Source organism: Pseudorasbora parva, chromosome 6 (genome assembly GCF_024679245.1).
Source record: "Pseudorasbora parva isolate DD20220531a chromosome 6, ASM2467924v1, whole genome shotgun sequence".
Lineage (NCBI taxonomy): Eukaryota > Metazoa > Chordata > Actinopteri > Cypriniformes > Gobionidae > Pseudorasbora > Pseudorasbora parva.
In genome coordinates, this window is record NC_090177.1 from 15,523,219 (window position 1) to 15,546,634 (window position 23,416).

Here is a 23,416-nt window from a genome sequence, read left to right on the forward strand (position 1 = left end):
AAAAAAAAGGAAAACACACATTGTCCAATTTACATATTCTTATTATTTGCGATCTACGCAACAAAATTTTATTTCTCTTTTAAACGTGATTTCTTTGCTTTTGATTAATGTAATTCTCTTAAATGTGCAATCTACTAGATTACATTATTTGGGGTTAATGTGAACCAGTCAAGTACTCGAAGATGATTTTTGCTGAAACTATAGTTCGCAGCATGCTCTCTTGGGACTTGATGAGAAGAGTAAAATTGTTGAACTTAAGTGTTATTTTATGTATTTTATTTATGTATTATGTATTGGGCAAAATTAGATAAGGGAGAGACTTTATATTGTTTATAGTGTTTAAAGGTGGGGTAAGTGTTATTTCAAAACCATTTTCGAAAAAGTACTCGGGCCGAGTGGAATAACAAACTTGCAGCCAATCAGCAGGTAAGGGGCGTGTCTACTATTGATGGTGAGAAGAGCACTCACTCTCTCTCCGTGCACGTCATTATTCAAAACACACGAGTCACACATGACAGACAATAGGTGAGAACTAGCCTAATATATGGAGCATCTAAATCTCCTCACTGTGTGCTTCAAGCATCAGCTCACACAATGTCTCCGACAAGTAAGATACTATACTCCAAATATATGTTTGTTTCCTCTTTTCATGATCTATATAACCCTTATCTGGTCATAATTGTATTATGTTCGTTAGTTGGACTGTCGTGCACGTCTTCTATCGAGTTGTTAATGAGAACAGTTTGTGTCTTTGTGATCGCTATAACTATAATCTGGTCATAATTGTATTATGTTCGTTAGTTGGACTCGTGCTCGTGTTCTATAGAGTTGTTCATGAGAACGGTTTGTGTTTTTGTGATGGAAGGGGTGACTTTTTCATTGAATATTCGACCTGGATTAGTTACACAGATTCTGCCACAGTCGTTGCCTGGGTTAGTGTGGGGTGGCGCTATCAAAATAGGGCCGAGAGCCTTTTGGCGGTAGGGGCGTGTTTGTTTTGGTGATTTGAAATATCAACAATGGTTATCAGAAAGCACTTACCCCACCTTTAATGTTTAATTATGTTGGAATAATTAGAACCATTTATATTATACTGGGTTACCATAGTGGAGAAGAGCGGAGCGATTGCTTAGGCTGTGGACTGAGACAGCACATGAGAAAGAGCATTAGAGTCATTAAAGGGCATTTCATACATAACACTTGACATGTTCATTATGTGCTATTGATGGCTAACAGAATGAAAGCTCTAATAAATCAGTCAAGTGACCACAAAAATATACAAAAAACTAAATAAGCTTGGGATTTGATTAAAGAGGCAGGGTCTCAAGCCCCCCTGTGCACACCATTTTGTTAGGAAGCCATATTAAAATCATTTTGAGACTACTCAATTGGGTTACTTAAAAATTACTTCATTCCATGATGTTGAAGTTATGTGAACAAATTATGTTTGTTTAACTAAATTGATTCATGTGGAACCGATGTACATGATTAAATCATGTAAATCCAACACACCTTTTTTTCAGTGTAGAGTTTAATAAATAGAAACTCAAAATATGATGTTATTTGAATCACATTAATTACAATTAATATTCAATAATATTATTGATCTGACTGCACTGACACTATTGGATGAGAACTGAACCGAGTTGGATAATGACATCACTGTTTTCTGCAGATCTGCTTTACAGATGAAATTAACTAATTTGAGAAACCCTGCTTAAGGGGCTCCATACTATACAGTATTTTAAAATATAAAAAAAGTTCTGTATATGTTGTCAAATGTTGGTCCGAGTTAGCATTTTATTGTTTAGTACATTTCTCCAATGTAGTTGGCTAAACTCCTTTTTAACGTTTGGCTTGATGCTTTTATCCAAAATAACTAGTAAATGACAATCAGAACACTACAAGCAATATTAGAGCCTTGCTTTATGTTTGTTAATATTCCATGATGTTTATTGCTGCTATTTTGGCCAGGTTTATCTAACAAAATGAGACTTTAATCTCAAGGGACTATTAACCTTTAAAATAAAGATTTAATTAAATAATTCACTGAGGAGGATTTTTTACCAGGAGAAACTAGAACGCTGACTGCCATAAAGAAGAAAAATCAGCCTGAAAGCAATATGTTTAGAGTGGAGATTCATTTTCCAGCAGGACAAAGAATCTAAGCACATAGCAAAAACGATGAAGAATGGCTTAAATACAGAAGGTTGGTATTCTGGAGCGGCACAGCCCGAGCCAAAGCTTGAATCCAATTGAAAATCAGCAGTTAAGACCTGAAATTGCTGTCCACCGGCATTCTCCATCTAATCTGGCAGAACAGGGGCATATTTTCGCTGAAGAATGGCCAATAAATCCACAATCTAAATGGGAAAAAACTCACAGCGACAAACCTAGGATGATGCAGGCTGTGATTTTTGCTAAAGGACCATGGGGGTTGGGGACAACAGGAATAGAAAACAAAAACATGAAAAAACTGAACTTACTAAAAACAACAAATTATCACTGCAAATTAAAACAAATCTTCGGTAAAATCAAACCACTCTCAATCCATTGCACAGTGTTACCACAGGGCAGCAATCTCATTTTCTTTGGGTTGAAAATGCATAAAGAATTTAAAAGGGCAATAAAAGTGTTAATATTGAAGGAATTAATTCAGCTAAAAACTCAACATCCATTCGCAAGTCTTATTCTGGCAGTATGCAATGTGGAGAACAATTGATTATAATGTTCACCCGTTAAAAACATTCACATTTTGTTCGAGAGTAAACTTAATTTTAGAGTCAAATGAATTATTTGCATATCATGAACTACTTCTTAAATGTGTTTGATGCCTAGAATGGCAACACCGCGAGTCATTTGCAATGTTTTAACCTCATACATAAAAGATTTAGTTTAAGAAATAAACAGTTAAGACACATGTTTTAAAAGGATATTCAAAATGAACAGCTCTGTATCCACAGCCTGTGCACGGCATATGTCGCACATTGGTGATTGCGGACACATGTTAATGAAAGATAAACCTCACCTGCTGTTCTGGGAGTCTGGAGGGATCATCTCTAATGTGTGTGCTGGACCGTATAAATTCACCACAAACAGACTGGCTGATGGGATTCTGGAACCCGCCTGTACAAAGAAAAAGCTTTTAACATCATCGAATCAAAGATTAAAAGTGCTTGCAGTCTGCAAATATCTGCATTCCTTATTCAATAAGGGTTTTGCTGCAATATTTGATTCATTTCAGGTTATTTTGTCATGTAAAAGAAATGAATATGCAGCACGTCAACTGTTTTTACCTTTGGATATGGGTAGAGGACGTTAGAAGGGTAGACCCCACCCAGGAAGTGATGTATCTCCATAAAAGGAGTGGCTGAGTTGTTAATGGACAGATACGCCAGGCGTGCGCCGTCTTTGGCCCACCAGAACGCAGGATATTTCAGCAATATCTCCTCTAAAGATTAATAGGATAAGGGATAGAAATTAAATTTTGATGAGGCTAATTAACCCACACACATATCATCGTAGACCTACGCTGATGATCATAAATCTCATTTACCTATCTCATTTTGAATTTATAAGGCTAAATGAGATATTAATCTCTTCATGAATACTGCAATGTCTTCAAGGGATTGCCAAAATTGTCTCAAAGCACACATAGAATTAAGGCGACTCAAGTAGTGATGAACCGAGAAAGAGTATTGAAGGGGACGACCCATCCAAGATCACTGACCCTCATAGGTCCAATCAGACAGCCCATTAACCACCATTCCATTTCTGCCCGTGGTTGTCAGACGCATCGCCTTGCTAGACACATCTGGTTTGTAGTAGATGTCATTCTCAAAGATATAGACCTGGATTCAATAAAGAGAGACAACCAGCATTATTAGATAGATGAAGTCATAATCCAACGCTCCAAAAGGGTTATTTTTTCCCCCACAGTGATGCCATAGAAGAATCATTTTGGGTTCCTTTCATGGGTTCGTTCTTAAAAATATTTTAGTTTTCTTAGTGTGAAGAACATTTGAACATTCTTAAGATACTTTTTAAACTATAAAGAACCTTTTATGGAATGGAAAGGTCCCATTGATGTTAAAGCTTCTTCACGGAACTATCAATGGCAATAAAGTACCTGAGTGAAGATGATTACATGGATATTAAAAAAAATTTAAGAGGGCAGTGTGAACATTAACAGCTGGAATATTACAGCTCTATAATTATTTTAATGTTATGGCTAATGCCAAAATGTTTCACTATTATAGCTAAATATTAAAGTAAAACATAATTGATTTCATAAGATGATTAATATAAAGATTTATTTCATTGAATCATTATTTACTTAGGCTGCCAAATTGTAAATAACCTTTAAAAAAATTATAAAACAAAATAAAAAAAATCAAATAAAAATCACAAAAATAACCTTTTTATTTAAGATGATTTATATCTGCCTTTACATGCACATGAACTATAATGACACCCCATTTAATCTACTCAGTCATGGAAACTCATTCCATGTAGTTTTTTGTACACTGTTCTTGAGCTAATCTAAGTCCACACGAAGATTGGAGGTCTGTAGCTATTAACTGCGTAAAGTTGCCGACTTCTGTGCACCTCAGCATGTGCTGACCCCGCTGTGAATTTACAATGCCTACCGACTTGTGGCTGAGTTGCTGTTGTTCCCTATTGCTTCCACTTTTTTATAATATCCCTAACAGTTGTCAGTGGAAAATTTAGTAGTGAGGAAATTTCACAAATTGACTTATTCCACAGGTGGCAACCTATCACATTACCACACTTAAATTCAATGAGCTCCTAAAAAACTTTTTTTAAACAAATGTTTGTTGAAGCAGTCTGCATGCCTAGGTACTTGATTTTATACCCCTGGGCCATGCAAGTGATTGGAATACCCTAATTCAATGATTTGGAGCATTGTCCCAATATTTTTGGCAATATAGTGTATACTTAAATACGAATATCACAGTTTGCAGTAGACATTATATAACAGTGCAGTATAAAGTAATATAGTATTCCATTCTGAACCCAGCCTAAAAGTTCATTTTAAAAGGATAGTTCACCCTAAAGTGCAAATTAACATATAAATTACTCACCATGGTGTTGTTCTAATGCCGTATGCTCTTCTTTCTTTTATGGACCACAAAAGCTTGCAACCAGCATCATTGTGCTTTTGTTAAGCTTGATTTCTCACAACTGTTTTTTTCTTATCGCTAGACACACTGCCATGATATTGTGATTAGTGGGATATTCAAATTCTCCTATCATGGTCCATAAAAGAAAATAGGGCATACAACTTTATAACAAAAGGATGAGTAATTTATGACTTAATTGTCAGTTTTGGGGATGAACAATTTCTTTAAAGGTGCAGTGTGTGAATTTTAGCAGCATATAGTGGTAAGTTTGTGAATTACAATCACCCACCACTCACCCCTCCCTTTCGAAGCACATAGAAAAGCTACAGAGGCCGACACGGGACAAAAACGTCATCGTCGGAAAAAGCAGAGAGTGACTAGCACTCTGTAGTGAAGTTTGTCCGTTTAGGAAAATGTAGAAAAATGGCGGTGCAAAATGGCAATTTCTCACTTAACCTATGTTCTCTGAATAGGAAACGAGACGCTGCGTAGTGACACAATAGGGGAATGCCTTTTGGGTGTGCCGATTGTCTGAAGCCCTTATAGAATAACGCCAATTCATTGGCTGATGATCTGAAATCTGGAGATGAGATGGCAACCTCGCTGGTATAGGCTCAAGGTGTTGAGTAGAGGGGCGGTGCTGCGCCATCAGCCAATGAATTGGCTAAATTCTATAAGGGCTTCAGACAATTGGCACACCCAGAAGGCGTTCCCCTATTGCGTCACTACGCAGCGTTGAGTGAACCTATGAAAGAGAACATAAAGGTACATATATATGGTCTTTATACTCCACTAATATACTAATATGTATATCTAATTGAATTTCTGTCAATAGATCCCCATACATTCTACACACTGCACCTTTAAGGAAGCTCACAATAGTACAATAGAACAAAGATCCTCACCAACTGGTTCCCTTGAGGTCCCCATGCTGCGTACTGAAGTACAGACGTATCCTCCTCTGATGGTGTAAGGTCCATTATCTCCCTAAGATATGCAGACAAAAACAGACACCAAGATTGAACTATTACATCACAGACATATGAAGCACTACATAGTGCAAATTCGCCAGGTTCTGGGTCATTTTAGAGTGCTTGAAAGGGCTTGTAAAACAGCACGATGCAGATGCAGAGTTAATGAAACAAAATGAAAGTCAAGTATACAGAGAGGCAGGGGTCTGGCCATGCAATGAAACCACAGGTAAGGCTAAATGATCGGTGAATTCTGCCAAAACAAGCAAATGGGCTTCAAGACATTCTTTTAAGTTACACTGCTGTTTCACAACCACAAGCAAGAATCTCAGGCTTTTATCAACAAACAGAACACAGCAAATCCCCGTCAGGGCATTCAGTAAATTGCAGGTTAGTGAAAAAAAAACAATTCATCCAGCAGAGACCTGTCAACTCCAGAACAAATAGTACCTTCTCCATACTTTTATGTAATCAATGCCTGATGGATAACTTTGGATAAAGCACAAACGCAGAGGGACCTGTGGACTGGTTTTTAGTTGTGCACATGCCCAGTACAGGTCATGCAGTGAGGGACCTCTGTCTCTACCTACCCGCTGGCCACTGTGTAGAGTGCAAAGGAGGCTGTGAAGGACTGTGAGAACACCTGGAAAGGGGCAGAGGACATGGTGGATCCCTGAATTGTACACACACATGTTATGGCTATGTACGGAATAACATACTACCACACGACTATATGCTATTTCTGCAGTGTTTAGAATGTGTGTGGGACCATATTCAAATTTTCAGTATGCCTGAATTTTGAGGATTATAGGATTATCCTATTTTATGCTGCCAAAATGTGCAGTTAAAGAACTATAAAACAAAGTATACTATATGCAAGGCTTTCAACTAGACCGTCAATTTCCAGAGTGATGAGTAAACCAAAAGTAATATTAGCCACAATATTATAATGAAATATGTAAATAAAATAAATGTTTGGGGACAGTAAGATTTTTTTTTGAGTCTCTTAAGCTTACCAAGGTTAAAGCTGATGATACACAGGGCAACTTTTTGAGCAATGTTGCCAGGCAATGTTGCTGAAATATGTTTCTGTGGGCTTTTCCCCATTGGGAATGGGCAACACATTTCTCTTTCGATATCCAGATAGAAATTTGTTGCCCATTCCCAATGGGGAAAAGCCCACAGAAACATCTTTCAGCAACCTTGCCTGGCTACATTGCTCAAAAAGTTGCCCTGTGTATCATCAGCTTAAGAGCCCTGCCTCATCTTTTCCTCCTTCCATCCTTTTTTTTCCATAAAGGCCAGAACTGCTTGTATGGGCACTTCTCCTGGATGAGCCCATGCGCATATCAACCAGAGCTAGAGCATGCCCATCAACAAGCTTTGTTCGGTTACAGGAGCCGTCGGCAGTGCTGTCATTTTGTTTTTAGACCACTGTGGTGAGGTGGACTAGCGAGAGACGTGGAAGTAGCGCGTGAGACCGGTGCGAGATTGAGAATGAGTTTTGAGTCCTCTCATGAGGGAGCTCGGAGGCATATACGGACGAGCTACACCAGTGAAGGACGAGAGAGGACCGGTCCTGGATTTTATGTTATGGTTGATCTTTTATTATGTGTGTGCGGGCAGTCGTCTGTGAGGGGCTGCCTGCATTACTTTCATTTGTTTAAGTCTTTTAAATGTTCGTTGGTTCGTGCCTCCTTACTCCCGGGTTTCAGCACCAATGTAATGAAGTTCTTTGTTCAAGGAAGAAGGAGACAAGGTTTCAGTCAATAAATGGGAAAATCAGTTACCTAAAAAAAGTAACTTGTATATTTTGTTGAAAATGTAAAAGTAGTGTTACTTTATTAATTACTTGAAAAAAAGTAATCTGATTACTTGCGATGCATTCGTCCCAACACGCATCTGATCGTCTTGCAGCAGATTATAAAATAATAGTTCTTGATGCAATTGGTCAAAAGCTATTTAATTTAAGATAAAGGTAAGGCCTGAAAGGGGTTGACTATATTTACAATACAGCACAGCCTCTCATACCTCATTGCTTGGATAAAAGTATTAAAATCTTACTGACCTCAAACTTTCAAAAGACAAATAGTATATACTACATGACTTGTTAAAATAAATAAATAAATACTCTGTAGTATGCAGTATGCTAGTATTCCATTCTGAACATAGCACACGCTCGTGCTCGTGCTCACATAGTTCTTAAAGCTCATAATATCTTTCATTCTCTCACTGCATGACAGCACAATATGGGTTGTGGTTTATGAATCATTTCAATTCAAGCTTCATTTAGTTGATTCAATTTGAGGAGCATCATAAACAAAAGCATCAATTCTTTAGAAAACAAGCTGGAAGGGACACAGGCGTCCAAACTGTTTTGATTCTCATGAGAACGGTACATCACATGTATGGGGTCACATGACAGAGCAACGTGATCACTTGGGTCAATATCCCTACAAAAAAAGGATTTACTCGCATAACACATTCACTTCAGCTTGAAACCCACTCAACTGGATTAGCATGTCAAAGATGACCTAAATCAATAGAAGTGTCCTTTGGGCCTCTAAGGACAATTGTGCATTTTGTCTGTACAGCAAGGCAATATATTGCAATACATTTGGCTATATGAAGATATATTGATCAGTAGGTCTGTAATGATTTGTGTAAAATTAGACATTTCGATTGCTGCAGCATCAGTACAGAACGCAGCATGGCGAAAAGCTTCGAACTGCACTAATTTCCCAAAAGCCTAATAGGATCAAGTCATGCCCCGTACTGCATACTAAAAACAGAACAGCCGACTGTAGCACGGTCTGGAACTGTCTAGAAGTTATGTTATACAATTATTTAATTGAAGAATGAATGTTTGAGGTCAGTAAGATTTTTCTTTAGAAAGAAATGAAGATGTTTATTCAGAAAGGACACATTCAATTTATCAAACACGGCAGTTAAGACATTTCAAATATTACAAAACTGTTCTTTTAAGCTTTGCAGCATATTTTGATTTGAATGATAATTGATTATGCAATATTGGACCCACGGTGGGGCGCAGAGTTTAATTGGTTAAACGTTCTATTCATCAAAGAATCCTAAATGTAAATGTATTACCGTTTTCACAAAAACTCCTGTTTTCAACTTTGATAATAAGAAATGTTTCTTGGGCAGCAAATCATCATATTAGAATGATTTCTGAAGGATCATGTGACACTGAGGAGTAATGATGCTGAAAATTAAGATTGACAAATACATAAAAACTGTTATTTAAAATTGTAATAATATTTTCCAATATTGCTGTTTTACTGCATTTTTTATCAAATATATGCAGACTTGGTGAGCAGAAGAGATTTCTTTCTAAAACATTTTTTTTTAAATCTTACCGACCCCAAACTTTTGAACAGCACTGCCTCTAAATATTAAAAAGACAGACTCAAGTGTTTATGTGCATTTGAGTTACAATCTCAAAGTGTCTAGTTTCTAGTTTAAGAACATTTGTTTATTACAAGAAAAGAGACTGTGGATACCCACAGAGTCATAAATCCTCTTTTTGCAAGGATTCACAAAATGAATATACAGCAAACAGTGGAAGAAATATTGCTTGTGGGAATTTGTATGGTTTTGACATTGGCATAGTAATTGCACAAATTTGCGATACTGATGCCCACACAATTCTCAGTGCCAAAAGTGCAAGATCTGCCCTAGTTTGCCTTCCCGTCTGCCTTTTTTCACTCTGTTCTCTTCTCTCTGTAGTGTTGATTCCAACTGTAAAATCTTTCGATTCATGTTCATCACAAAAACGTCTTCCTCTGGGATTTAAGTCTGAGGTTGCCCTGGTTCTCGTAATGCGTACCTCTTCATTTCTGAATCCCTGTAGACATTTTAGCTTTATATCCTATAACTCTGACTTCCTTCAGCGCTCTGCCTTCAAAGGGATAGTCATGGTCATATACAATTTGTAAGAAGTGTTTTGAAGTCCAAAGATAGCTTTCTGAGGAAAAACAAACCAAAATTTATATTTACTGATAATTTTCCCCTCCGTGAGCTGTTAACCAATGTGACTGGATCACTGAATAAGTCAGTGTACAGTGAATCAGAATCATGAACGAATCATTCAGGGCTGCATTTCTCAAAAGCATAACCTAAGTAGATCGTACAGACCATTGCAGATTGCAGACAGTCATTTCATGCTTTTGGGAAACACAGTCCAGACCATTTTTTGATCAACGTAGATCTGGCTACAAAATAAAAGAACAACAAAGATCAACAAATAGCTGACTCCAAAGAAAAAACTGTTCATGAATCAGATAATTGCTACTTCTGTAAAGAACTCTTATGAAAAGTGCAATGGATGGGTGGGTATGAATATTTTTTCCTGAATAATGATGTATGTTTTGGTCTGTTCCAGACAAAAAGCTCTCGTGTGACTCCAGGTGAATTGGAATAAAGCGTATGAGACATGAACGGCTGTTGTGATGCTTTTGTTCCCTTTTAGAAGTTCAAATGCCTTCTTTTGGGTTCTACAGGAGAATGTCATACAGGTTTGGATTTGGAATGACATGAGAGAGAGTAAATGACACATATCTTTTTGTTGGCTGAATTATCCCTTTAAATTTCTTTACTACTCTCAGCATTCTCATTGTCTTTGGACTTGGCTCAGGCTATCACTCATGCTGTCTTTCGCAGTTTCTATTTCACTCAATACATTTCTCTTACACCCTCTTTTTTTGTGACACTTGCCTTCCTTCCCTTTTGCTTTTTCCCTTTTCCATTTTCTCCCTTCCCTTGCAATTTCGCCTCACTATCCTGGTGTCCCCTTTCATATTTTCCTATCTCCCTCTTTCCCTTATCTCCTAGTTTCCAATCTCTCTGCACACATTCACACATCGTGATTCATTCCATTCCTATGATTGATTTTGATTAGACAGCGGGATCTAAGGGCGATTGCAGATCACATCGTTTTTACCCCCCATTCCTTTGTGAATTCTGTGTAGCTGTTCTCAATTCAGCTGCTTGAGCTGTAAATTTCCTCAGTCAGCACATAATCGCAAGAGATACTGGGAAAGGGGTGGGGGGTGGGGGGGTGAAAGATCAAGGAAGAGAGATTGTGACTAGAAGAGGTGGAGAACTAACAGAGAAATCCCATGTTTCCCTGCAGATGTGACCGAACAGATTGGCTTCATCTATACATGAGATCGGAATGTGTCCAATATCAAAAGAAAGAAAGATCTTTTTTTTAAATACTTTAAAATTTCTTGCATTGTGACATTCAAATTAAGCTAAGCTAAAAATAAGATGGTCTCTTGCCTTATACCTCTTACCTTATATACAAGAAATATACACAACACATATATATTGTCATTGAATTAATGTCGCAATGCAAACCATAAATAAAAGTGCTAAAATAGGCTCTACTTTATATTTTATTTATGCAGAAATAACTTCATATTTCTTATTTTGGGGTGTAATGCGATAATGCGATGTAATGCGGAAATGTTTAATTCACCACATCCACCACAAGTCATATGCCTCGAGACGAATGCACAATACAGAACACATTTAAATGACAAAAAAAAAATATTCACACGAGAGCGAGAGGGAGAGCGAAAGTGCAACTCAGGAGAGAGGGTATGGGTTGTACTGTCATTGTTTTCACACATGGCCTGTTTTTTCCTCTTTACCCATTTTATTACTCTCTCTCTCTATTACTCATGTGTACTCTACACCTTTCTTGGTCATTCTCTTTTGAGAAGAGAGAACACTATTGCAGAGATGATTATTTTCTGAAGTGGAGGTTTTGGCAGGGGGATAAGAACTACAGATTGCTGTGGTTGCTCAGACAAATAACCTACAAGTTGTTTATTTACAGCCTGTTACTAAACCTGCTGTAATCACAAAGGCTTGCCCCAGTGTGATGCTCATTACAATTCAGTGCCAAACAGCTTCTTTCCTCTGTTTCCATCTCTATCTCTCCCTCTGCATGTCGGTATCCCTTCTTTCTTTCTAAACACCCCAGCTCCTCTGTGTTTGAATATTCTATTCCTTCCACGTTTGCTGTGGATCGTAGCAACATTCATTGTTGAACATGCTGCAGAAATGATGGACGAAGTAAATGGTTTCTCCTGCTGGTCTAAAAGAGTTTTCTCCAGTCCAATAGATAAAAGATGTAGTTAATTCTCTTAGCACTGGCAGTGCACAAAAATGCTTGTACCATCAATACATGCATGACATATAAAATCCAAGGTTTATTTGAGGGCTAGAGTTAGTCTAAGGTATCCGTTTGTAATGTCTCTTTAAAAACATTATCGAGATTTCTTCCTCTAAGTAATCAAATCATAATTTCATCACAAGTTATCCTTTCATAGCAGTTCAGGCAATCTAATTAAAAAATATAGCTTCTGATATTATACGTGACATTTAAAGGACATTATTTTTCATATGGTCCCAATTAGACCAAGAAATTATATTGGCAAAATTGCTTAATGATGTTTATAATACATGCATAAGTTAATTGACTTTGTTGTCTATTTGGGATATATTCTGCGTGGGCTAGACAACAGCTGTCTAATTCAGTAGCTAAGTTTGCAAAATGGCTAAAATTGCTTGTACAGCACTTTTATTTAAAAAAAAATAGTCAAAGAAGGCCTTCACTGTGATATAAAACCTTGTGTGTTGTAATGGCACATAAAGAAGATAATCTCTGGAAGCAATAAAAAAATCATTTTCTCTTACACACAGGTAATGTGGAAATGAGACCACAGCTTCTTGGTGCTTTTCTGTTATTACTCACATGGTGGATATTATAAGCCATCAGGATGGACCTCTTATCAGCTGAAACCTGGAACTTCATGGATTTCAGATCCTAAAATGGGAACACAGAAATAACATCTATGATCTTAAAACAACATTTTGGGTTAAAAACAAATTAAGCTGTATCATACACATCTATAGAATGCTCTCAGTCACCAATAATTTATATTTATTATATTGGACAATAATTTTTCTCATCCCTCAAAAAAGAAAAGAAGCAAAAATCATGATATAATACTTCCATTTCTACATTTATATTATATTATATTATATTATATTATATTATATTATATTATATTATATTATATTATATTATATTATATTATATCAGGTATAACATTATGACAATAAAGTGAATAACGGCAACTGTTAGTAGGTGGGATTTATTAGACAGCAAGTGAACATTTTGTCCTCAAAGTTGATGTGTTAGAAGCAGGAAAAATGGCCAAGATGATGACTAGATGACTGTGTCAGAGCCTGTCTTGTGGGGTGTTCCCAGCCTGCAGTGGTCAGTATCTATCAAAAGTGGTCCAAGGAAGGAAAAGTGGTGAACCGGTGACAGGGTCATGGGTGGCCAAGGCTCATTGATGCACATGGGGAGTGAAGGCTGTGGTCTGATCAAACAGACAAGCTACTGTAGCTTTAATTGCTCAAGAAGTTAATGCTGGTTCTGATAGAAAGGTGTTAGAATATACAGTGCGTCACAGTTTGTTGTGTATGGGGCTACAAAGCCACAGATCAGTCAGGCTGCCCATGCTGACATTTTTTTGACGACCCGCTTACATCATCTTTTAAAATCGACCCGTATCCGTTATTTGCATGTCCAATATACACTGGCGAAACAGCCCAAGACGCTCTGACCTGGAAAAGGAAGTAAGGCAGCATGATATGCAATGAATACAGACGAAATTATTAAATGTTTGGCTTTCCACGCTATCTTTAAAGGTCAGTGTGGCAAGGGGGGCGTGGTTCAGCGAGGTCTGCAGCGGGAGAGAGAGCCTCGGGACGAGCGGTAAATGAGTGGGTTGGACGCAGATTGATAACACCTGTATCTTGTTCCAGTAATGGGCGTGGGGAGAGGATAAAACGCCTGTGGAATCGGAAGCAGGGGAGAGAGAGAGGGACTGCTGACGCTCCACCCTGAACCTGAGTGAACCTGAGTGAACCGGAAACGGATGTCAAGACCGGTACCCGGAAGTGATCTGAGCTAAATTCGTATTCCAAATACGAACTATGTTACACTGGTGCCGAAACCTGGGAGGAAGAGGACAAGGGGTCGGCGTGACTGCTGACGCTTTCTTTATTTTCTCAATAACTCAAAACAATGTGCACACTTCAGCGTGTGTATTCTTTAGCTCAGATCACTTCCGGGTTCCGGTCTTGACATCCGTTTCCGGTTCACTCAGGTTCACTCAGGTTCAGGGTGGAGCGTCAGCAGTCCCTCTCTCTCTCCCCTGCTTCCGATTCCACAGGCGTTTATCCTTTCCCCACGCCCATTACTGGAACAAGATACAGGTGTTATCAATCTGCGTCCAACCCACTCACTTACCGCTCGTCCCGAGACTCTCTCTCTTGCTGCAGACCTCGCTGAACCACGCCCCCCTTGCCACAGTCAGCAAAACATCGCTCTCGTAAGGCGGAGAAAAAAGACAAGACTGCACCTATTGCATTTGTTCGCAGTTTGTGTCCACCTGAGTTGACGTAATTTTCCTCTGTTCCTTTTTCAGTGACGTACGACTAGCAATTACTGGGGAATATCTGATTTGACCGCTTACATGGCAAACAGATTTATTGCCACATATGAGTGAGGCCTGAATCCGATCTGAGGATATCGGAATTCATGCGTTTTTTTCCTGCTTATGAGTTCACGTCATATTTGATCTCTGCCACATGAGGGAAAAATCGGAATTAGGCCACTTGAACCATGCATTGTAAATGAGGCCTTAGTTAAAACAATTTTTACATTTTAGTCTGGGACTAGGCTTAAGCCTTGTTTGTGAAACCAGGGTATGCATGCCGCACGTCTTGAAAAGTGAAGCCAAAACATTTTGATCACCTTCTGGTGGTTGGCTGCAGCATCGGTCATAAACCCACCCTCTCTATTTAATCGAATGGGACGTGAGCCACACAAAATGGTGCCAAAGATGGTTTCTATCATTTTAGGAAGTTCATCATCACGCTGATGTGTTGATTTTAGTTAGCTATTTGATGAAAAAAAAAATCGGGATTTAACATCATGATTGACATCTGTGCTTGCGATTGAATCTGCAAGAGTGGAGGTATGAGCAGGACCTTGAAACAGCTGCTCAACCTTAGCATCACTGCGCAGGTTTCAAATGACATAATCGGCAATGACCGTTTCTGAGATACTTTGGCTTCATTTTTCAAAAGTGGAAAGAAGTGGAGACACGTCGTCCATCTTTTCTTACAGTCTATGGTGGAAATCAACAAAATGCCATGGAGCTCAACTTCTTCCCTTTTAAACACCCCTAATCTGCAAACCATGAATGCAGAAAGTGCATCGTGGGTAGGAAATGTTGTTGGGTCATAAAGCCAATGTGACGTGTGTAACAGTGTTGACAGTGTGGGTTGAGACTTCAGAGAAAAAGCATCTGCTATCTCAACAATATTCCATTGAGCGTCTGAGGCAATGACCCATATATGATTCTCAGTGTAACCCAGCTGCAGCGTTCAAAGGGTGGCCCTACTGAAACAGTCTCTTTGAAGACACATGGTGCGGGATCAACTGGGGAGAAGTGCAGAAAGGGGGAATAAAAGACAAAGGATTAACTATTAGAGCCTTGGAAGCCGAAAAACTGTCTGCTCTCTTTGCTCATTTCTTAGCATTCTGATTCTTTCTTCAAAGACGCTTCGCTACCAGTCCATGCACTCTCTCTATGGAGTGACCCATTTGTCAGGTTCCATAAGAATGGAGCTAATGGAGTTGTACGTCTTGTCCTGCGCACATGCCTCAAGGGGGTTGTAATTCTCCAGAGAGCTGCTTTACGCCGGTGGTTTGGGACGAGGACAAGACTGTATAAGTGTGTCTTTGCATGGCCTTTATTTACTATTCTGCTGTCTTTTATGTGGATGCATGGGTAAATAAATACTCACCAGGGTGCTATTGTCCAATAGCGTGGTGGTGAGATTTGAGCTGAGATTGTGGATTAAAACGTGACCATCCTTGGTGCAAAGTGACACCTCATTCTCTGTAAAACATGAAAATCAACATTCAATAGCTGAGCTCCAGACTGACCTGCATCTAGACTGCATCCTTATGGGAATATGTGCTTCAGTGTTGATGGGAAAGTCTACTACCATACCATTAATAATTTTTATCCAGCAAAGATGCATTGAATTGATCATGAGTGAGAGTAAAGACATTTACTCTGCTAAAAAATATAGATTAATAGGAATATTTTGAATAAAAGCTGTTCTTTAATAGACTCCATGTGGAGAAAATCAAGTTTTTAAATGTTGTTTTTATATGTCTATGTGGTGTTTTTAAAATGCTTTTAAGACAAACCATGTGCAAATTCATAAGTCATCACTATTGCTGAGTATGCTCTCCTTAAAGGAAGTGTATGTAAGATTGTGGCCAAAACTGGTACTGCAATCACTTTCAAATGACTGTAGAGCGGTGTATCCCCTCTCCCCCTCCCCCTGACTCGAGGTTGCCAGATAGGCTGCAGGATCAGCAGGAACGTTTGTAGCTGCAGCTGTGGTAACTAGAGCAGAGCTGGCAACCCGGATGCCGAAACACTACTGACTTATTGATTGGTAGATAGGTGGAGGGTGGAGCTTCAGGCCAAAACACAAGTCAACATCAACATCAGTTGAGGGCTAAAACAACAACTTTTAAATGACAATATCCTGGCCGGACTACTGTTGAAAAACTCCAGTGAACCAACAACTCAATCTCTACTCTCTATATACGCCACAAATACCTTGTATCCAATCAGATCAAAGTATGGGCTATTCTGTGAAGCAGGGGAGTCTCAAGAGAAGCCAGGTTACAACAAAAACACATCCTGTCTCCTGTTACATTTCAAGACAAATTAATTATTGCAATCCAGGAGCTCTAAATGTACACACAGATCGAATCAATGAACATTCACTTAAGCACTGTTTGTAGAATATAATGAATTTTTTACCATTTAGCCACGTCACACATGGGTCGTGAATTCTGAAATCCTCGCTCTCTAGGTTCTCCAGAGTGAGACGAGACAGCAGCTGGAGGTGAGACTCATCTGAAATACAAGATCAGGCAGTCAGTTAAGACATAGACAGTAAAAATATTGTAAACCATACAGGCCTGGTTTCACAGACAAGTCTTACAAAAGGCCAGGACTAGGCTTTTACTTCAATTAGGGCATACGTTTACCGTAGGAAAAAACATTACTAGTTTGCATCTTGTTAAAAAACAATGTTTCTGTCAGGACCACTGTCGTCAAAGATGATTGATTGACTATTAGCATATAGTTTGGATTGGCGGTATGGTTCTGTTCTGGGCAAGAACTCCCCTGCACATCCAAGCAGCCTAGCATGATAAGAGCAGGGAGAGCAGCAATAACAACTCTTAGGGTAACAGAACAGGACCAGCACGATGCATTGCAGATATCTTTAATGTTGATATTAAATGTACAAAATAATTTAATTTAGTCTGATTAAAGGTGAATTAGAATACCAAACTAAAAGCTGGGGATGGAGAAGGGTAAATGAGCTCTGGAGAAAGCGATAGCTGCTGATAGTACTGCAGGAGCTTATATGCTGTGATAGACGTCATATTTCTATAGGTAGACGTGATCAGCTGATAGTCAGCTAATTTGAGCTTGACGGATTTCAGACATATTTTAAGATATTTCAGTGCAAGTTTCTTTCAGTAAAAACAACTCCATCGTGCAGTTTAGTTTGGGGCTAGGCTAAAGCCTTGTCTGTGAAACCTCACAGACCTGTGTTTAAGCTCAAAATTAAAAGGTTACTTCAGCGATTAGCATATGGCTTTGTTTCAGTAGAAACCCTCATTCAAATGATTGTGCTCAAATGATCCCCCTGAGACGAGAGATTTATGCATTTTTCTTGGAAAAATTCCTCTCGTGATGCAAATTAACGATATTTGCGTCATCTTTGGAATGTTTGCCCAGAGGCTAAAGACTACAGCCAGCAGAGGGAGCCATTTCCACATGTTTTCAACTCGCGCATGGGGAATGGGAGATCACACTTACAGCATAGCTTGCAGCTGCAGGCATTAATTTAAACGGACGCTAAGCAATGTAAGTGTTTTAACTTCTCAAATTAATTTCTATGAAAGTTAAGCTTCCAAAGACATGAACTGAAAACACACCAGACTGAACTCACGTTGTGAATGTATGCCGTGAATGTGGTCGCGATTATCTCAGCTCTCATCACGAGAGCTCATCAGCTCATTTATGACATTAAATGTAATCTGACTCATGCAGCGTTAGTGCTGTGAGACTCACGTGGCAACTCGATCGTTATATTGAACAGAAACGTTTATTTAATTGTACTTTCTGAACTCAGTCACTGTAATCTAATGTTGGTGGCTTTGGGAATGGCCTCACAGGGCAGCGAAGCATTCTGGGAATTGTAGTTTTTCATCCCCATGAGACAAAAATACCTTTTTCTGTCTTTTCTCAGTCTAGAAGGTACCAAATTCAAAAATGATTTCACATTTCTACTACATTAATGACCCAGTTTAAATACAGATTCATCTTTCCAGCGCTGAAGTACCCGTTTAAGTTACCAGATAATTGGTTTTATTTACAGAATGTGTTTTAAAAGAACATATCATTGTTTAATAGTCTGTTATTCTGTGATTTAGAAGAACTTCTATTATGTTGTGAGTCAGTTCCAAAATGAACGTGCTGAGCAGCAACAGTGAATAAAAAAAGGGACCTCATGTAATCCCTCCTGTTCGAACCGCTCGCACCAAGCGGGACTTGAACCCTGGTCCGCCATGTGTCAGACGCTCTAACAAGGAGGCTGCAACCTCTAGTGTCAGTCGCTAGAGCGTCTCCTGCGGTCAGAGGAGTGAGGTTTATTCGCACAGCGACTACTAGCTGGCACCTGTTACACTCAAAATATAAAGAAACACTTTTTTCCATCTTGCTCAACAACACACAAAATAATTACAATTAATTTCAACATATAATCTCCCTATACTGTCTCCCGCAAAGCATGCTGGTAAAATAAAAAGCTTAATGAATGAAAACAAAGCAAATGTTGTTAGTCCCAATGCACACAGATCGGTTCTATTATAGAAATAGACCTAAACAAAACTGCGTCTGTGTTGCTTGGTTTGTTTTTGTAAATATTTTTGTGAATGGATGTCTTACATTCTATAATGTAATCTTCTATAATCTTCTGTTGTGTTACCATCTCTCTTTCTTCCCTTATTGTAACTGATCTCACATCTCTTTTCTTTTATCCTTGGATCCCTGCCTCATTCAATTTATATTCATGAACTCCTTCAGTCTCCATCTTACCGGGGGTGAGGAGAAAAATTGAGAGGGTGACCAGAGACATGACCCCTAGGATGACCACCATGGCGATACCAATTCCCTTCCAGTTTCGAGGAGGTCCTCCCGTGCTGCCGAGGTCCTGCTCAAAAAACAAAATAAAAGTAACTGCATTAACTTTCCCTCGCTCATACACATAGTCTACACAGCCACCGCTGAGGGAGAATGTATTAGTGCTGCCTCATTTGCACCGCCTCAGAGCAGGGATTTCATGTGAGACGTGTGTATCAGTGCAGCAACCCTCCGGGGGAGAACGCAAGACTCACTCTGACAGAAATCTGTGTCGTTTAGAACAATCCTTCATAAAGACGGCAAGAAAAGAATTCCTCGAGTGAAAAATGAAAAGCTAATTGAGTCTCATATTTCAGTTATGTCTTAATTTCCACCGAATGGTGTCTCATTTCACCTTTTTAATAGGGCGTATGTGTGATAACGTGTGCATGGAGGGGTGTCATTTTACGCTATGCGGGGTGCGAGGTTAGCATTTTCGGCCTTGGAAGCTTGCAGAGAAGCGCTTTCGACTGTTTTTCAAAGCTGAATCTACTGCAACAAAGCAGGGCAGATGAGACAAGCCCGGAGTTCTGTTATGAAACGGTATATTAGATGTGTTTTCAGCTCGCAGAATGCCTCTGTGACAGCCACGGCTGAAGTAAAAAGCTTTAGCGGTGTATCTGACCGGCATGTTGGGACGGTTACGAGACCATCAGTCATGATCAGGAACAATAAACAGCCATTCCAAGGCTAGTGGAAAATCACTACTGGTGGCAAAAGTGGGGGGACCGCGAGTAAGTGTTTACACACTGACTGTCCATAAAACTTAGTCTTCATTATCTCTGTGTAATATGGTTGTGGTTTCAGAGGGAGAAGTTAAGCCACCCCTTCTCACCTTCCCTCAGTGGTTGGAGGTGATGTGAATGAGAGTTAGTTGAGAGGGGGGATAAAACTCATTTCTTTTTCAGTTGGCATCCTGGCAGACTCCTTAAACTCGACTGTCTCAGGACAAAAAGATCAGCACGAGAGCCGACTGCCTGCCATTTTTCACCTAAACACCTTCTGACAGGCTAGTAGTCCTGTATATACCATCACAGTAAACTGATGTTAATGTTGTTGTTAAGTCCTGATAATAAAATTGATAAAGTTAGATTAAAACTGCAAAATAAATATTTATTTTCCAAGATGATAAATATATTTTATTTAATGTTAGTTTACCCAAAATGACAGTTCTGTCAATAATTACTTACCCTAATGTTGTTCGACACCCGTAAGGCCTCCGTTCATCTTCGGAACACAAATGAAGATATTTTTGTTGAAATCCGATGGCTCAGACAGGCCTTCATTGACACCAATGTCATTTCCTCTCTCAAGACCCATAAAGGCACTAAAGACGGCGTTACAAAGCCCATCTCACACAGTGATTCTACAATCATTTTATGAAGCAATAAGAATAGTTTTTGTGCGCAAATTTTTTTTTCCAAAAAAATGAAATAACGACTTGTGATGGTCAATTTCAAAACAGGGATTCATTAATCGGATAGCCAATCTCATGTGATTTCAGCAGTTTCACATACGATCGCAATCATGAATCAATACGCTGATTCATAACCATTCAAAACTTTGTTTTGAAATTGGCCCATCACGATATAATTCGTTATTTCTTTTTTTTGCGCATAAAAACTATTCTAATCGCTTCATAAAATTATTAAATTATTGTAGAATTACTGTAGGGAGATGGGCTTTGTAACAACGTCTTTATTGCCTTTATGGGTCTTGAGAGAGGAAATGACATTGGTGTCAATGAAGGCCTGTCTGAGCCGTCGGATTTCAACAAAAATATCTTCATTTGTGTTCCGAAGATGAACGGAGGTCTTACGGGTATCGAATAACATGAGGGTAAGTAATTATTAGAGAATTTTCCTTTTGGGGTGAGCTAACCCTTTAAAAAAATTACTCTGAGATCCTTAGAGGATTTAGAGCTAATTTTAAAGTATCCTTTTCCTATTTAGTCGATCGATCCTTTAGTTTAGTTTTCCTATTTAGCACCTAAACTCTGGAACACTCTGTCAGTTTAAATCTAGACTAAAAACACATCTCTTTACTATGGCATACACATAGAACATTTTTAACTTTCATTATTCAAATCAATTGACTGATTATTAGGCTGCATTAACTAGGTCAGCCGGAACCGGGAACACTTTCCATAACACCTGATGTACTCGTTCCGGGCTATGTCCGGATCGGATGGTGGACCTGCCTGGACATGACCAACGCATCCTGGAGTGTCTGCTGAGCCCGTGTCAATTGGTGTCTCCTCCGAATTTGCCTCACCGGCACGTCATGCTCAAAAAACCTGTCTCAGACGCATTAATTCCAATCTTTCATGTAGTCATACTCTTGTGTAATCGACGCACCATCCTAAATAAACCCGTCTCTTCCGGGATACCCTGAAATTTGTTTCTGACCTCTAGGTTGCCAGTATAATATTCATACACGGTGTGTTAATAGGCCAGAGGAGAACTGGCACCCCGACTGAGTCGGGTTTCTCCCAAGGTTTATTTTTCTCCATCATGCCCTGATGGAGTTTTGGTTCCTTGCCACTGTCGCCTTTGCCTTGCTCAGTTGGGGACACTAAAATTATAATCAAAGTTATTCAACTAATTATACAAATAAAATGTATGAATTAGGTTTTAATTCTATAAACTATAATACTGATATGCCAACATTGTCGCTATATCATAAATTAAAATAAGCTGATAACATGACTGTTTTCTACATGACACTGTGAAGCTGCTTTGACACAATCATGATTGTAAAAGCGCTATATAAATAAAGTTGATTGATTGATATGGAGCTAATTGTAATTTATACAATTAACTAATATGCAGACGCAGAAAACATGAATAAAGCGAGTATATGATTTATATGCTAAAAACCTGAGAGCATCATCTCTAAAAAATTTAATACATTTAAAAAAATATTTTAAAGCTTTAAAAAATGTTTAATTGCCAACAGAATGAAAGCTTAACAATTCTATTATTTTATAGTTAAATGGCCATAGGTTTTAAAATAGCTGTTTTATTGGGTTTCAATGAGGACATTTTTGTCCTAAAGGGATACTCCACCGCGTTTTCATATTAAATGTTATTCCCTTAACTAAGACGAGTTTATTACAATGGCCCAGTACTGTGCAGCCGTACTAAATTAAACCACAACACAACGAAATCGCCAAAACTGAATTAAACCACAACACAACGAAATCGCTACAACACAAAGGAAACAAGGCACAACACAACGAAATCGCCACAGCACCGCGACCCACAACACACCGGAATCACCACAACACAACGGAAATGCTCCCGACCACGAGGCTCTAGGAGTGCAATAAAGTTAGTTTTTCTGGCCATTGCTCTATATATTTGCCAATCTTACAAAGTTATAAACACTACGGTCAGTTTTAAGTGTGTAACAGTGTAACCATTGTATATCGACTAGAAATATCAATTCAAACTCACCTTAAAGCTGCATACCTGTATTACGTTTTACTCGCGGTCGCGGCGCTTGATGCCCAAGGGAATGTCTGTCAATTCCACCAAGTGGTTGAAACGTATGATTTGTATAAATTAAAATGACAACAGACATGTTAAAATTCCACAACTTTGTTGTATTGTAAATAACTGACTCAATAATGCACAACATTGGAATCTGAAGAAAAAAAAGTAATTTTAATTCATACAATTATACGTTTCAACTACTTGGTGGAATTGGCAGATGTTCCCTTGAGCATCAAGAGCCGTGATCATACAATGGTTACACACTTAAAGGGTTAGTTCACCCAAAAATGAAATTTATGTCATTAATGACTCACCCTAATGTCGTTTCACACCTGTAAGACCTCCACTTATCTTCGGAACACAGTTTAAGATATTTTATATTTAGTCTGAGAGCGTATCCAAGTGTATGC

General features: G+C 38.7%; 1 protein-coding gene across 1 annotated transcript in view; it reads right to left on the reverse strand.

The window, feature by feature from the left end:
• The window catches only part of LOC137078479 (inactive dipeptidyl peptidase 10), a 67,799-nt gene that overhangs the window by 24,533 nt on the left and 19,850 nt on the right, over nucleotides 1–23,416 (reverse strand). Inside the window, 9 exon segments of the mRNA XM_067445776.1 lie at nucleotides 3,029–3,126; nucleotides 3,297–3,451; nucleotides 3,731–3,851; nucleotides 6,050–6,131; nucleotides 6,706–6,758; nucleotides 12,900–12,971; nucleotides 16,034–16,128; nucleotides 17,074–17,169; nucleotides 19,426–19,540. Coding sequence (XP_067301877.1) covers nucleotides 3,029–3,126; nucleotides 3,297–3,451; nucleotides 3,731–3,851; nucleotides 6,050–6,131; nucleotides 6,706–6,758; nucleotides 12,900–12,971; nucleotides 16,034–16,128; nucleotides 17,074–17,169; nucleotides 19,426–19,540 — 887 coding nt within the window.